This window comes from Camelina sativa, chromosome 17 (assembly GCF_030686135.1).
Source record: "Camelina sativa cultivar CO46 ecotype springtype chromosome 17, ASM3068613v1".
Classification (NCBI taxonomy): domain Eukaryota; kingdom Viridiplantae; phylum Streptophyta; class Magnoliopsida; order Brassicales; family Brassicaceae; genus Camelina; species Camelina sativa.
The window spans coordinates 8100790-8115197 of NC_141896.1; the positions used below are offsets into that span (position 1 = coordinate 8100790).

Genomic DNA, 14408 nt, shown 5'->3' on the forward strand with positions numbered 1-14408 from the left:
GATAGAACCATGGAAAATGATTTATATAAAAATAAACAATGTTATATTTTGCACAAAACGCAAAGCTTTTCAAGTCTCGTTCACCCTTCATCTCTCACATGGCATCTCGTAACGACACAATGGACAGACATGACTACTCATAAACCATTTCATAACACACTCCTCGTCAAACTCGTGTCCACACGGTAAAGGCACAATAATACTTCTTCCGTCGTTAAATTCCTCCAAACAAATAGAGCACATGTCAATCTCACCGACCACATCGCTAGTCTTCTTGTATATTTTTCTTTTCAAAGACTCGACAGCGAGCTTGCTCGCAGGTCTTAACCTAACAATATTGGCCTCATTAAACGAGGCTTGAAAAACTTCTGCAATCAGATTAGAACGATCTCTCTCTTCAATTCGATGATGAGAGTCGTCGAAGCTAACATTGTGCTCATCCCATAAGTGTCGAAACTCGAAGACTCGAACAAGCTGAGATGGAGCCATTTCTCCACGGACATAAATAACCTCGTGCTGATCATCCTCTAAACCAAGAACCTCTTCTTCAATGGTCTCATTGAGCGAGACTTGAAAACCTTGTCCAAGTTGAGATGGAGCAGCTTCTTCAGTTTGATGATCAAATTGAAAGCCAACATTGTGCTCATCCAATAAGTGTACAAATTCGTCGACTCGAGTAACTTATTCAAGCTGAGATGGAGCTGCTTCTTCATAGACAAGCACAACATCGGGCTCCTCCTCTAAACCTAGAACGTCTTCTTCAATGGTCTCATTGAGCGAGACTCGAAAAACTTCTCTAAGCTGAGACCGAGCTGCCTCTTCAGTTTGATGATCAAAGTCAAAGCTGATAAGGTCTTGCTCATCCTCTAAACCTAGAACCTCTTCTTCAATGGTCTCACTGAGCGAAACTCGGTAAACTTCTACAAGCTGAGATGGAGCTGCTTCTTCAATATGATTATCAAATTCAAATATAATATCCTGCTCATCATCCTCTAAACCTGAAACATCTTCTTCAATGGTCTCACTGAGTGAGACTCGAAGACCTTCTTCAAGCTGAGATGGAGCTGCTTCTTCAATTTGATGATGATCAAATTCAAAGCTAACATCGTACTCATCCAGTAAACCTGGGACCTGTACCCCAATTTGTTCAGAAGGAACATCGATAGTAAGAGTCCTCAAGTACACTCTTAAAGCACAACCTAGATTATAATCATCAGAGGAAATTGCTTGATCTACAAGTCTCCGTAAGTGTAAAAACACATCGTAATTCTCTATGGGAGTACTTGTTTCTCCTGACCACATCAAGAATTCAGTAAGCTCTACATCAATGCATTCAGGGTTACTAGAGAAATCTATTAGTTTTTCATAGAGGTCCCAATGGGTGGTACTTTGATATATTTTGGTTGTAGAAACACTGATTTTGATTGTGCCAACATTATCGGGTTCAGGATTGTGGTCGATTTCGTAGGAGAAGAACGAGATCATCACGGCGAGAAGAACGAAGAAAAGAAAGAAAATTGGAAAATAAATCAAATCGACGATGATATGGGTTTAGGGGTTCTCTTGAATGATTTCATCTATGTATTTATATATTAGAGGGACTAGATTGGTATAAATATATTTAGCAGATTATCTGATTCTATTGATTCTATTGACGTCACAGTTTTCATTGATTTTTTTTTTCCTTTTTTTTTTTTTCTAAATTTCATAACGATGTATAATTTCCCTTTTTTGTTATTTATTTCCCTTTTTTGTTATTTACGGTAGAAATTTAGTTTTCAATTAATGTTTTAATGTTCCATTTGTTTTTTTTACATTATAAGCATATGATTGCAGCAACCGAACTAATTAATCAGGACAGGACTCACGTATACAACATACTATATTCTATGGATACTGGACTTATGCCTGAGTTTCTGAGGCATTGCTATATCTTAATGTCCAAGATATACATACTCATAGGAGTTTAAGTCAGTTTGTGTATAAGAGATGTTTTCTAGGAACCATATATTTTGTAAAATTGTCGGTATATTTTCCTTTACTCCTTTAGTAGATTATAGATGTTTGTTGGCTATAACTATAAAGTGATCAATATAAGGTCTTTCGTCCTCTTTTTAATTTTAGATTTTCAAAACTCTTTCGATTCTTATCAGTTCTGTTATGATTAACACAACATTCTCCAAATTTATATAAGTAAAAAAAAAACATCGAATTTAAAAAAAAGAAAAGAGATTTTTATAAACTGTAGAAAACAAAATCTTCGTTACAATTTGAATTTTCATACTCGAACTGCTTCTTCAATCTGATTCATAATTAATATAAGGCTCCAGAAGAAGAAGATCCAACCACACTTCTAAAGCACACCCTTGAGAATAGCCATTACTTGCGGAAGAAGTTACTTGAGCAATATAGGGGATTAATTTATAAATCGCATATAAAACCTCGTGATCGCTCATTCCTGCTTCCCGCAAGAAATTAATCAAGTCTAGTCTGCTCCCACCCTCGTCTCCGTTGATGAAATCGTCGGCAAGGGACAAAGTCGTGAATGACGAGTGATGATCTTGGTCGAAGATCCTCGCATTGACTCTGACTGTGCCCGCATCTTCTGGTTTAGGATCGTGTTTGATTTTGTGTCCACGCGAGACTTGAACATCCTCTAAAGTTTGAGGCTCATCGTAAAAAATAAGATCCAACGTCACTTGTAAAGCACACCCCGGAGAATACCCATCACTTTCTGAAGAAGTTATTTTAGCAACATAGCGAACTAAGTGATGCATGGCATGTGCAACATCGTAGTCGCTGATCCCTGCTAGGTTTAAGAAATAATCCAAGTCCAATTTGCTTTCACACTCGTTGCGATCATCGTTGATGAATTCGTCGACGGACGACTTTCTCGTGAATGTCATGATTTCGTCGTCTCCTCCGAAGATCCTTGCATTGACTGTAACTGTTCCCGCATCTTCTGTTTCAGGATCGTGTTTGATTTCGTGTTCGAAAACCCCCGTGAACATGATTATAAAGTAACAATAATAATTCTGGTGGTTTCTCTGTTTTTTGCTTTCTCTGTTTGTTGTTGTGGTAACCCAAGAAGAAATTGAATCGATGATGTAAGGGTTTAGGCAAGGGTGAATGAACTCAATATATTTATAGCAGAGACCTTTGTCGGTTCCTAATTTTTTTTTGGGATTTTTGAGATAACATTTTCCATTTGTTTTTGTTAAGTCCATTACAATTTCCATTTATTATCTTTTTAAAAGAAGAAAATTTACATATGTCCATTACGATTTCCATAATAGCTCTTCTTCCTTTATTGATTTTGATAAATTCCTATTCCTTAAAGGTGAATTTTATTATACTTATGAAAAGTTTAGAAGAAATTTATAATGTGAATTTTTAATTTAACATATTCGTGATTGAAGAGCAAACTACACATATGCTACTACTACTTTAGTAATAACGAGTCAAAATCGTTTTGCAATTAGAGTCCAAAACACTACAGTACTACACGTTACACAACACACAAACATAAAGTAGTAGCATCAACTATCATCCTACATTACTTCATGTCTTCATCTCTTCATCGACGATCATCCTACATCAACTATCACTCAAACCCGAAACAGAGGAAGAAGAAGATGATGATGTGAAGGACGTGGACATGCCATGTCTTCTCTTCCTCTTATGGTTAGCCTTGAAACAAGCTTGTCTCAATCTCTTTGTCTTATCCTCAAACTTCAAATCTGGTAACTTCTCAATCGTTTCCTTCTCCTTCTCAAGCTTTTCCAAAGCGTTTCTTAGCTTGTCTTCGTTTTCTTCCCCTTCCATCTTCTGCAGCTCCTGTTACAATTTTAAGAATAGTCACATCAAAAATCACTGAGAGACCATCACATTAAGGCTTTTAAAATGGTGTGTTTCAATTCCAAAATACAGTAGAGGAATTCACTTGTTATAACATAGTTATATTATATGTAATAGTTGTTTATTATACCTTGACATTACTGATGAGTTTTTGTAGGCTCATGAGCTTACGATGAGGCCAGCGTTGAATACCCAATTCGCGACACCTCTTCTTCAAAAGAGTTAAACCAATGTTAAGTTCTTTAGCCGCTTGAGTTATCGGCATGTAGAAGTACAATGAGATAGTTTCTTTCGACAATGTCTTCGAAACAGAACAGCTGGAAACACATTCTTCTCTGCATCTCCTCTTCTTGGTGGAGATGGTTTCACTCTTTTTCTCCAAATCAAGATCGAGCATCGACTCTTCTTCGGTCCATGAAACAGAACCGCACCCACTAAGTAAATCTGCTTAAACAGAACGACAAGAATGAGAAGTGCACACATAAAATCCATGAGAACAAAACATAATTAAGTGCAACATATACTGATATATACATACCGTCAAGAGATACGATGGAGATAGGATCAAGATCAGGTAAAGCCAGAAAGCTTGAGGAAGAAGGAAGATAATTGTTAGAGTAGGCAGAAGGAGGAAAGTCATCTTTTAAGTCGAAGAAAAGATTCGCTAACTCGCTGCATTAAGAACACACAACAATTAAAACATGGATCAAGAACTACTAGAAACACGTTTAAAAAAAACTCATGCATGATGAGTCAATTAAATTTACCTTTGATGAGAGTAAAGTGATGAGTGGTTTAGAAATGAAAATGAGTGATCTTCTTTGCCAAAAACTTGATCATACTCCAATTTGCAAAACGATTTCATACTGATCATTAAGTGGTTTGTGATCACTAATCAAGGAGAGAGAGAGAGAGAGAGAGAGAGAGGTGTATATATATATATACTATATACCCATATATATATAGTACTAGTAGATATGAAAAGAGAAGATATAGAAGTGAAGTAATATAACTGTACAAGAAAGTGGGTATTGACGGCTAATTGATAGCCCTGTAAAATTTGGAGTTACGAGAGAGAGATAGTAATGATTAATGGTAATTACTGCTGATAAGAGGGACGTTTTTTTTTTAGTAATAGTTGATAGATATTATAGCCTTCTCTTGCAGAAAATCTATACCCGTCAGTTTCCACAATAAAAAAAAATAGAATTGTGTATACTTATTACGTTGTATAACGATATTATGTGCACACGCTTATAGAAATGATACATATCAATAGCCAATTAGTTAATTTGTTCATTTGTGAAGGTAGTATCTTGTTGAACTCATGTAATTACACTTTCTCCTAAGTGTTAAACATATAAAGAAATACACCTAAGTATTTGTAATCAGTTAAGATTAGATGTAAGTATGTAACGTATGGTGCCAAACTGCCAATCAATATTTTGAGGGCTCGCGAACAATAGTTACAGTTAATAGTAAAACCAAAAAAAAATATATATATATATAGTTATAGTTAAGGCTTTAAGAGAAACGGCTAAGAAATTTATAGTAATACATTTCCAACAAAAAGATAACGGTTTTGAATTAATTTCAGATAATGGCTGCGAGTAATTAATTCTTTTCAGGTGATTCTTGTAATTAATGGCCACTTAAGCAATGTGAAAACTGTAAGTTATATTCATAAAGTTATTTAGAGAGAAATTTTACCACTCTTTAGTGAACCAGGTAAAAAGAAATTTACTGTCTTTTTGTTGTCAATATTATTTTCAGCCGGTTTGGACCGGCTTAAACTGGTTTAGACACCCTTTTAGACTTAGGCATAGCTGCATAGCATAGGTAGTAGACTTAAACATGGAGTCTTTTAGCGACTGTTATTTTATTCTTTAGAACTAGAACTACCAAGAAGCTGAGATTTTCAAACCATTTTTTATAGGCTATATAGAAATCTGAAGAACACCAGTCCAAGTTAAATTAAGAGCTCTGTATAAACAAACTATCTGCGATATGTTTTGCTAACTTTTACAGGAACCTAGACCCCATTATATAAAAGATTACAACATTTTGCTTTGCTCAATTAAATTGAAAGACGAGGGCTCACAGGAGTTAGTAAACCATCATGAGGCAGGCACTTTAGATATTCACCTTCAGACCAAACAATAAAAGACTCCAGATTTCAAGCTGAAGATCCTATGGATTTAACCATGAACACACAAATTCTCTACTCAGTAATCGTTTTCTTTTGTTTCATCCTTTTTTTACCTTTGGCTCGAAGTCACTCAGACACAACAAAACTACAACAGAGATGAAGTTACATAATGATTCTCTTTAAGAAGAAGACAACAGATGAGTTGAAGCTATGTAAGACTTAAAAACCATTTAAGCAAGGTTCTGCAACAAAAGGCAGTAGATGGTTTCATACAACAAGATGTAACTATTATGGTAAAAATAGAAAAGCTTGTCTGTTGTCGTCATAATCCATTTTGCTTTTAAATTAAAAACCTCTCAACACACAAAACTTTACACACTCTGTTATAGAGAAGACATGTAAGCAAATGTGGTTTCTGGGCAACCTTCCCATCATTCCTCATCACCTTCTTCGTCATCATCTTCATCAGAGTCACCTTCTTTCCCCTAGAGATAGATATGGTTTTTTAAAAACTTATCAGGTAAAACTCATAATGGAATCTTCACAACTGAAATGGTCTCAGACATAAATAATAACACAATGTTGTTCCGTTTTCGGATATCTCTATCTAATCTTTCATCTCATCATGCACATAAAGCATATCACAGATGCGGCAAAATTTAAGCAGAAAACTCAACCAAGCAAAGAATATTAGATGAAGCTTTTACCTCTTCATCTCCATCATCGTCTCCATCAAAGTCCTCTTCATCAGCCTCCTACACAGTTACATACAATTTACCAAAATCTTCAGGCAACTTGTCATCTCTAAACAAAGTCAAGACTGGAAAATGATATAGTGAATATAGCTTACATTGTTAAAGTAGGTGAGAGGGTTGGGCCACAAATCTTCCTTGATGATATCGGCAACCTGCTACAAGACGAAATTCTGAGTTCAAGTTGTGCCAGATATGGGGTTACTCTTACAAAAAAAGAATTAAAAAAAAAAACAATATAGGATCAATACCTCGTCATGCATCTCAATCTCAACGTCCTCCTTGTGTTGAGCATCATTAAACCAGGTAAAGAAGCTGAAAAAGACATGTAATTGCTAATTAGAACGGCAAGAGTTTTAACTTGGATCTATGACGGGTGAAAAAATTCACTGAAAAAGGGATGGGGAGATGGATTTATACCTCTCTTCAGGTAATGCACGTTTGTTTCCATTCTTCTCGTGATCCACTCCATTCGACAAGCCCTTAATTGTTGAGAAATATAGTTACAGGAACAATCCCAAACAGTGACAACATAAGAAATAGACTTAGTTTATGCAATAGATAATCCACTTACTTTGCCCTCTTTCCATTTGATAGGGGTGGCTGTAACTTTTGTTGTTCCTTCTTCGAGGAAGGTAAAAGTCTTTGTTAGTTTTCCATCCTCAAAAAATGGATTGGGATTGAAGTACTGCAGTTCACAATTTGACAACAATCAGTAAACTAAAAAACTAAAAACTCAGCTTTCAGCTTTCTTAGAACAGTCAGAGATAATATCAAAATATGATAAAGAACAAAGATCTGAACTAAAAAGAAACTTACAAAAGTGATAGAGTATCCGGATTTCACATCTTTAGCATCCTCAACATCCAGAGAGCTAAGATATTTGAAAATCTGTTCAAGCAAAACAAATAGAATCATAAAAATACAAAAACAATGTGAATCTATCAACCGAAATTCATAAGGGAAACACAAACCTTTTGGTCTTCTTCTGTCAGAAGTTCACCTAGAGCAGGGTGACTCAAGAACTACAACAAAACCAAGTCCCCATATAATTCCAATAAGAGAAAAGATTGTTTTGAACTCTGAATTGGAAAAAAAAAAAAAAAACAGAACAGAGAATGATAAAACTTACAGCAGTTAACCAGAAATCAGGGATGGATTTGATAATCTCGTTACGCTTGTCATAAACAGGTTTCCTTATCACATTATACTTCTGCTCCACTTCCAACACTTCATCACTAGCCTTTTCGTTAATCTAATACAACCAAAACAAGAGAAGTAATTGAGATTGGAGAGGACTCAAAACACAATTAAACTTTACTCAAAAAACAGTTTTCTTGACTTCTCTACAGAGATTGGACAAGTCAATTTCTCAAAGACAATCATTTAATTAATAATCCATGTGAACACGACCACATTATCATTCCAAAGACAACAACAACAACAACACAAGTACAAAGATACAAACTTTACCTCATAAATTGTCCAATAGAAAAACTCAAATCGAGAGAGAATCCAAACCCAGATCAATTCTCATCAACCAAATCAAATTAAACATGGGGATTGTTAAAAAGAATGTTTTTTTTTTTGTCTTGTGATTTACCTTCTCGAGGTCGTCTTGGATCTCTTGAAGCTTTTCAATTGAGAGGACAAGCTCTGTATCGATTTGCTCGACGTTCTCTTCTTCGGTTTTCGCCTTTTTGCTCTTGTCCGCCACCATTTTCTCAACCCAAATTGACGCAGAGGAAATTCGAATTCCTCACTCTTCTTCTCTGCCTTCACAGAGCGCAACAGCTAAAACCCTAAAAACTCGATCGTGATGTGATGAGAGAAGGTTGGGCAAAACTGATTTAGGGTTTTGGGGGGGTTTTTTTGTTGACCAATTAGATTATTTATTACGTCACGTTAGCCGAATAAGGGTATTTTTGTCTTTTGATATGTCATCTTTTGTTTTTAGGTTTTTAATTGATTTTACTCTAATTAACCAAGTGTACCCACCCTCACAAATCAACACATGTTGATGGTGATTAACTAACTAATTGACAACACTTATATCCAGTTAAAATGATGTGATGTTGTTTTATTATGATTAAAGAAAACATCAAGTGTTGACAACACACACACACAAAAAAAGTAATGATGGTTTGGTAATAACTAACTAATCTAATCTACCTACCAATAAATTTGTGTGGATCACACCTAATTTTCATATCACAAAATTAATACTGTACCAATCATTAATTTGCAAAATATGTTGTGTCAACTAGTTAATTAATAATAGTGTTCAATATATTTGGGCTCAAAATGGGCTTTCCAAATTGCTTTTACGTGCTAGTGACATAATATGGCCCACTAGTCCTGTCTAATAAACCTTTTGAGTCTCAAATAAAATGAATTTTTTTTTTCAACAATAAAATGTATTTTCTTGTAAAGGAACTTTATGATTTTAACTACTCCATTTCTATACGTTTAAAAGGATCAAATTTATGAATAAATAGGTGTCACAATATTCATATTCAACGGTCGATTTATTGGAGTAGTTTGGCTCTGGTTGAGTATTTATGTGTATATATATCAGAAAAAAACATAATAATAGGTATACTTCTTTTTCCTATTTAATATTGAATGGAATTGGGTAAGGTGGTCACAAACTAATCAATATTGTTGAAAACATTCTTCATAGCGGGTGGTACCACAATACTTTAATTTAATATATATATATATATATATATATATATATATATATATATATATATCAATCTAGACATAATTTTCTATTTTCACGAACTTTAAACTATATGGTAGTATATTAATTTCGCTAGAGTCTGTCGTCGACCCATCAGATTATGACTTACAATCTGGATAAACATAACAATGTTACGTATAAAGAAACTGTGTAACCTCCCTATAAAACAAAATCTGCATTCTTTTTAATTTTAACATATCCACTCATTTTTTTAATTTTTTTTTCAACATATCTACTTTAAATTCGCTAATGTAGTAGCTTTTTGTTGGTGTGGGAATTAGCACCCCCAACATACCGATCTAAATCCGTTTAAAAGAACCAGTTATCTAAACCGGAAACTCGACCTAAGTTTGGACTTCATTTTCTGAAGGCCCAATAGTACCGAGAAGCCCATTGCCGAGGTGACGAACCAACATCTCAACTCGCCCCTGCGGCTGACCTAGCAAGAAAGAAACTTTTTTAATCAGTTCGCCTGTAATTAGGAAAGTAAATATATTCAGTAGATCTTCGAAAACCTATAAATAGAGGACAATCCTCTCATTGTAAGGGACATCCAAAAAATCAATACAAAACTCTAATTCTTCTTTGTTCTTGAGTAAAACCTAACTTGTTCTCTAAGAGATTTCATTTCTTTTTTACTTGCTTACTTTGATCCAAACCCTTAGAGAGAAAGTGTTATTGAATTTGTTTCCCTTCTAAACAAATTCATTGTGTGAAACACCCGTTTCTACACTTTTGAACCATGCAAACAATTGACTATGTGGGACTGGAATTTATTAAGATTTTCATATAGTAACATCTTAATGTGTTCCACAAAAAAAACTAAATTAACATCTTAATATATGCGGATAACTCGTAAGATATGTTTACCAGTATGTAAATTAACTTTATTGATGTATATGTTTCAATAAATCTAGTGCGGTCCAGTTTATTTCATGTTTTGTATCCAGTGCCCATACTCTTTTTATTCATTATTTTAACAAATTAGCTCGTTTCGAGTTATTGAAATGGTCCCAGTTTCAGATCATTCCCTTCGCATTTACTACTATCAGAAATCAGAATCCAACCCTAAGTTTGCAATTGCATGGCTAATAACAAATATCCGATATTAATGCCAAATTGCCAATTTTGTATAGTCTCATACAGACTAATTGTTATTTTCTTGTCTCGACGTCAAGTTATTATCGTTTCTTATGATCCACATGCATAATTTGTAGGGTCGTACTCACGGGAGGTATCTATATAATTACGATGTTTTATTATATAATCCGTTCCAAATTAATGCATTACGTCCGTTGATGTGAATCATGTGATATGGTGACGCATGTGGTGTAGAAATGATATACATCCTTATAGAGGTATATCTTAATGACTTGTCAAAAGTTACAAATATGGTACAAAAGAAATTATAAACAGTTAAAATCATATTCCAAAGAGCGAGAAAGTAACCTAATTATGTAATAATTTGTACGGTGGTCGAAGACTACGAAAACTGAGGTGATATATAATTCGTTTTAGTGTGGTTGATTTGGTTTTCTGAATAGAAGGTCCATAATACTCACAAATTTCACACTTTTTTATTGTTTGTCCGTCGAAATTTTCTCTTTAAACCATTACTTTAGGGGTTTATAATAAAAAAAAAAAAAACCAAGAAATCAAAATCTTTAGCATAGAAACGAATAAATATTACAAAAAAACATTCGAAACTAATTAAAACACATACACAAAAACATTAATCATTAAAGAAAGCTCAAGTCTTGAATCCTGATCTCAGTTTTATACTTCTTCTGATGAGACATCTCATGATCAACCTTGGCAGCTTCTTTCATTTTTCTAGAACTATCAACAACCGAGACAGCTTTGTGACTCTTACAACCAGACAAAAACCCACCCGACCGGACTTTGTCAGGAATCACCGGTTTGGTTTTAACCACCGGACCACTTCTCGTGGCCCTCTTCATCAAATCGAAATCCGATATCACCGATTGATCTGCCATACTTCCCGTTACCACACTCCATCCAATGCTAGCCTCACTCGGCTCATAGACACTGCTCGTTATGTTTTCAATCTCGAACAAATCTGAACTCGCTACACTTGCTGTCTCTTCCTCTTGCGTGTTGCTGCCCATCGAAGAGTTATTACCATTGTTGTGATGGTTGTTCTTGGTAGAAAGCTGGTTTGGTATTGCATCCCATGTAAGCAGAGAGAGCTTTCTCTCGAGGTTCATGGCGATATCTGTCCTTTGAATAGGTAATGGAATCTTCGCTGGCTCGTGATAATCCATTTTCTTGGCTTCAAAACGGAGTCTAGGTTTGTCGTTATGCTTTCTTGCGTCGTAAGCTACGAAATCTCGATCGGAGTCTCTACCTTTAACGGAGATGTTTTGGTCTTTATTAACGGTTTTGACCCCGGAACAGGGGCCGTAACATCTAAACCCACCAAAAGAGATGCTTGCCTCGTTTGTTTTCCTTTGCTTATTGTCATTGTTGTTGCTAATCCTCATGAGAAAGGTTTGACTGTTGTAACTTGACTCAGATCTTACACTTGGAGTCCCATGTCGGCTTGTTCTTGATCTAGATGACGTCGTTTTCGTCAGTTGAGAATGAGGATGAGGATCAGGATGGGGATGATTCTGTGTGTTTTCCTTTTTGTGTTGCTTGGTGATATCCACCGTGGAATCAACATGATCTAGCTTCATGCTAAAGTACTTTTCTGCGCCAAAAACTCCAATCTCGGCGTCAACATCAGCAACGGAAGCTTTGATATTATTGGGTTTGTCGGAGATTTTTGAAGAAGAGTGTTCTTTGATCGAGGAGAGGACAAGTAGTTGTGGTTTATAAGTTGAGATTTGGCGAAAATGGGCACTCTTCTTTTCAGCATCCATCTCTATTGTGAGTGTATATATGTTGTTTAGTGACTACTTTATAAAGTGGTAAAAAAACAAAAGATCCAACAAAAAGAATTTAAGGGAAATGACAAGAAGAAGAAAGCTGTGGAAATGATGGGAGATTTGCAGAGAGAACAAATTTCTGAATGATGGTTGGTGTTTATGAGGATGAATTTTCACTACTATATAGAGAAAAATAATATTAGTGGAGGAAATGGTGCCAAGTCATGGTTAGTAGCTACACAGTTTGCAAACCCCTAATTTAAAAAATATTAATTATTGTTTTCTTTCTAAGAAATATTAGAAGAAGTACATCCATAAATTGGGAAGTGCGTATATATATGTATATATATAGAGAGAGATATATATACATAAAATCAACTACTCTCTGAAGTATGTAAAAAACAAAAAACAAGAACAGTTTTTGTCATTTAAGATATCAACAGAAGTGATTCACCATGATTAATAATACAGCGGAAAACTTGATACCAATCTCTCAATTTATTTTTCATAGCGAATCTAACAACACGATAAGTTGATTTTAGACAAAGATAAAGTTATGTTGTTTACTTCTTTCGACAAACAAGAGTTTGGAAATAAAAAGTGAGTAAAGCTGTAAAGGTATATTAAGATCAGGTTTTATTATGATTCAGTTCAGTTATCGTATAAACAAATATTTTCGTTTGATTAAAGTAGGAGTTAGCTGTTCACATTTGATTTTATAAAAATTATTTTGGTTGTTTCATGCTACAAACATATTGGTTGAAAAAAATAAACGGCTTTAGATATTGTATTTTAGGTATAAGCTATAAAATATTAGTTATTTGATTATTATCAAAAAAACATTAATACTAATTGCAATAACTCTTAACTCTTTCATAACATTTTATATCATTTTCCCTCTCGGTACAACTAATAACATTTTTACGTATTTATGTTTTTTATGTGACGACTTTGTTTATATAGAAATTTAATGATACAAATAAAAGTGAAAAAGGTCAATATTTGCAGTAGAATTTTTATTCCGCTCAATGGTTACTGCTACTTAATTACCGTAATTAAATTACGTTTTCTACGATATTTACTATTCATTTCACTTGTAGACTGTAGTCATCACCATGTTATTCCAAGATGGTTACAGGAATAGTAGATGAAGCCAAAATGAGCATTACGAGTTGGACCTTTCAGCACTACAATACAGTTTCTTCTAGTTTCCTTGTCTTCGATCGCAGAATGATTCGAATTATCACAATCATCAAATAATTAATTTCGTTGTATGGAATTATATATTTATCTTGGATTTATCCACGATAAAAATTAAATAAGATGTGGACAATGTTAGGACAAGTGGTAGATATATGTGGAAGTAGAACAAAGAGAAGAGAGAATCAAAAGCTGCTTGGTGGTATTTATTGTTATGCCAATTGTTCCATAATAAATAGGTTGAAAGATTGGTTTTGATCATATAAGAAGATTTTGCATTCCAACAAATATGTATCACACATTCAAGTATAAGTTGCCTTGACGTATGCTGGAAAGTTTGGCAGTGGCAACGTCAAATATCTTTTCAGTATCATAATGATTGTCCTTTTTAGAATAAAACTCCGACTATATTAACATTTTTGGAGTTTTCCATTTTTTTCATCAAAGTTACATATGTGGATCAAAATGTTTAGTTCTGAAAACGCAATATGCATGGTTCTGGTTGTTACAAGTTCACTATGTCTTGGATTTTGTCTGTTCAGCGAAGAACTTGAATGTGGTCGAAGGGGAATCTAGAAGCCTTTGCTGAATAGGACTAAGAATAAATTTCTGAATATATATATGTTTAGGTGTTAATGAATTAAAAAGTCAAGATGGCCGAGTTGGTCTAAGGCGCCAGTTTCAGGTACTGGTCCGAAAGGGCGTGGGTTCAAATCCCACTCTTGACAAATTTAATTAGATTAGATAATTTTGTTTTTACTATTTCAAATTATTTTTTTTTTTTTTATAAAAAAGCACATGTACAATTATGA

General features: G+C 34.4%; 2 protein-coding genes, 1 non-coding gene and 2 pseudogenes across 5 annotated transcripts; 1 reads left to right on the plus strand and 4 right to left on the minus strand.

The window, feature by feature from the left end:
* Positions 1-87: 87 nt before the first annotated feature.
* Positions 88-3011, minus strand: LOC147923409 (uncharacterized; annotated as a pseudogene).
* Positions 3012-3597: 586 nt separating this feature from the next.
* Positions 3598-4723, minus strand: LOC104759289 (protein RKD1). The gene is made up of 4 exons (XM_010482233.1): positions 4626-4723; positions 4397-4530; positions 3989-4305; positions 3598-3837 (listed from the first exon to the last, which is right to left on the minus strand). The coding sequence occupies exons 1-4, from the start codon at positions 4721-4723 to the stop codon at positions 3598-3600; spliced, it is 789 nt and encodes a 262-aa protein (XP_010480535.1).
* A 1482-nt stretch (positions 4724-6205) lies between these two features.
* On the minus strand, positions 6206-8693 carry LOC104756223 (NAP1-related protein 2). Of its 2 annotated transcripts, none has more exons than XM_010478776.3 (10): positions 8363-8693; positions 7892-8014; positions 7734-7784; positions 7579-7650; positions 7334-7447; positions 7180-7241; positions 7011-7074; positions 6858-6914; positions 6715-6762; positions 6206-6492 (listed from the first exon to the last, which is right to left on the minus strand). In XM_010478776.3, exons 1-10 carry the CDS (start codon positions 8477-8479, stop codon positions 6439-6441), a joined length of 762 nt encoding a protein of 253 aa, XP_010477078.1. In that variant the 5' UTR covers positions 8480-8693; the 3' UTR covers positions 6206-6438. The 2 variants fall into 2 exon arrangements, with proteins under 2 accessions (XP_010477078.1, XP_010477077.1); XM_010478775.3 differs by having other exon boundaries at positions 6858-6917; positions 8363-8663.
* A 2457-nt stretch (positions 8694-11150) lies between these two features.
* Positions 11151-12706, minus strand: LOC104756224 (protein PHYTOCHROME KINASE SUBSTRATE 3 pseudogene; annotated as a pseudogene). The gene has a single exon (XR_015586141.1). The product of XR_015586141.1 is annotated as a protein PHYTOCHROME KINASE SUBSTRATE 3 pseudogene (transcript).
* Positions 12707-14243: 1537 nt separating this feature from the next.
* On the plus strand, positions 14244-14324 carry TRNAL-CAG (transfer RNA leucine (anticodon CAG)). The gene has a single exon. It is a non-coding gene; the product is annotated as a tRNA-Leu (tRNA).
* Positions 14325-14408: the final 84 nt, after the last annotated feature.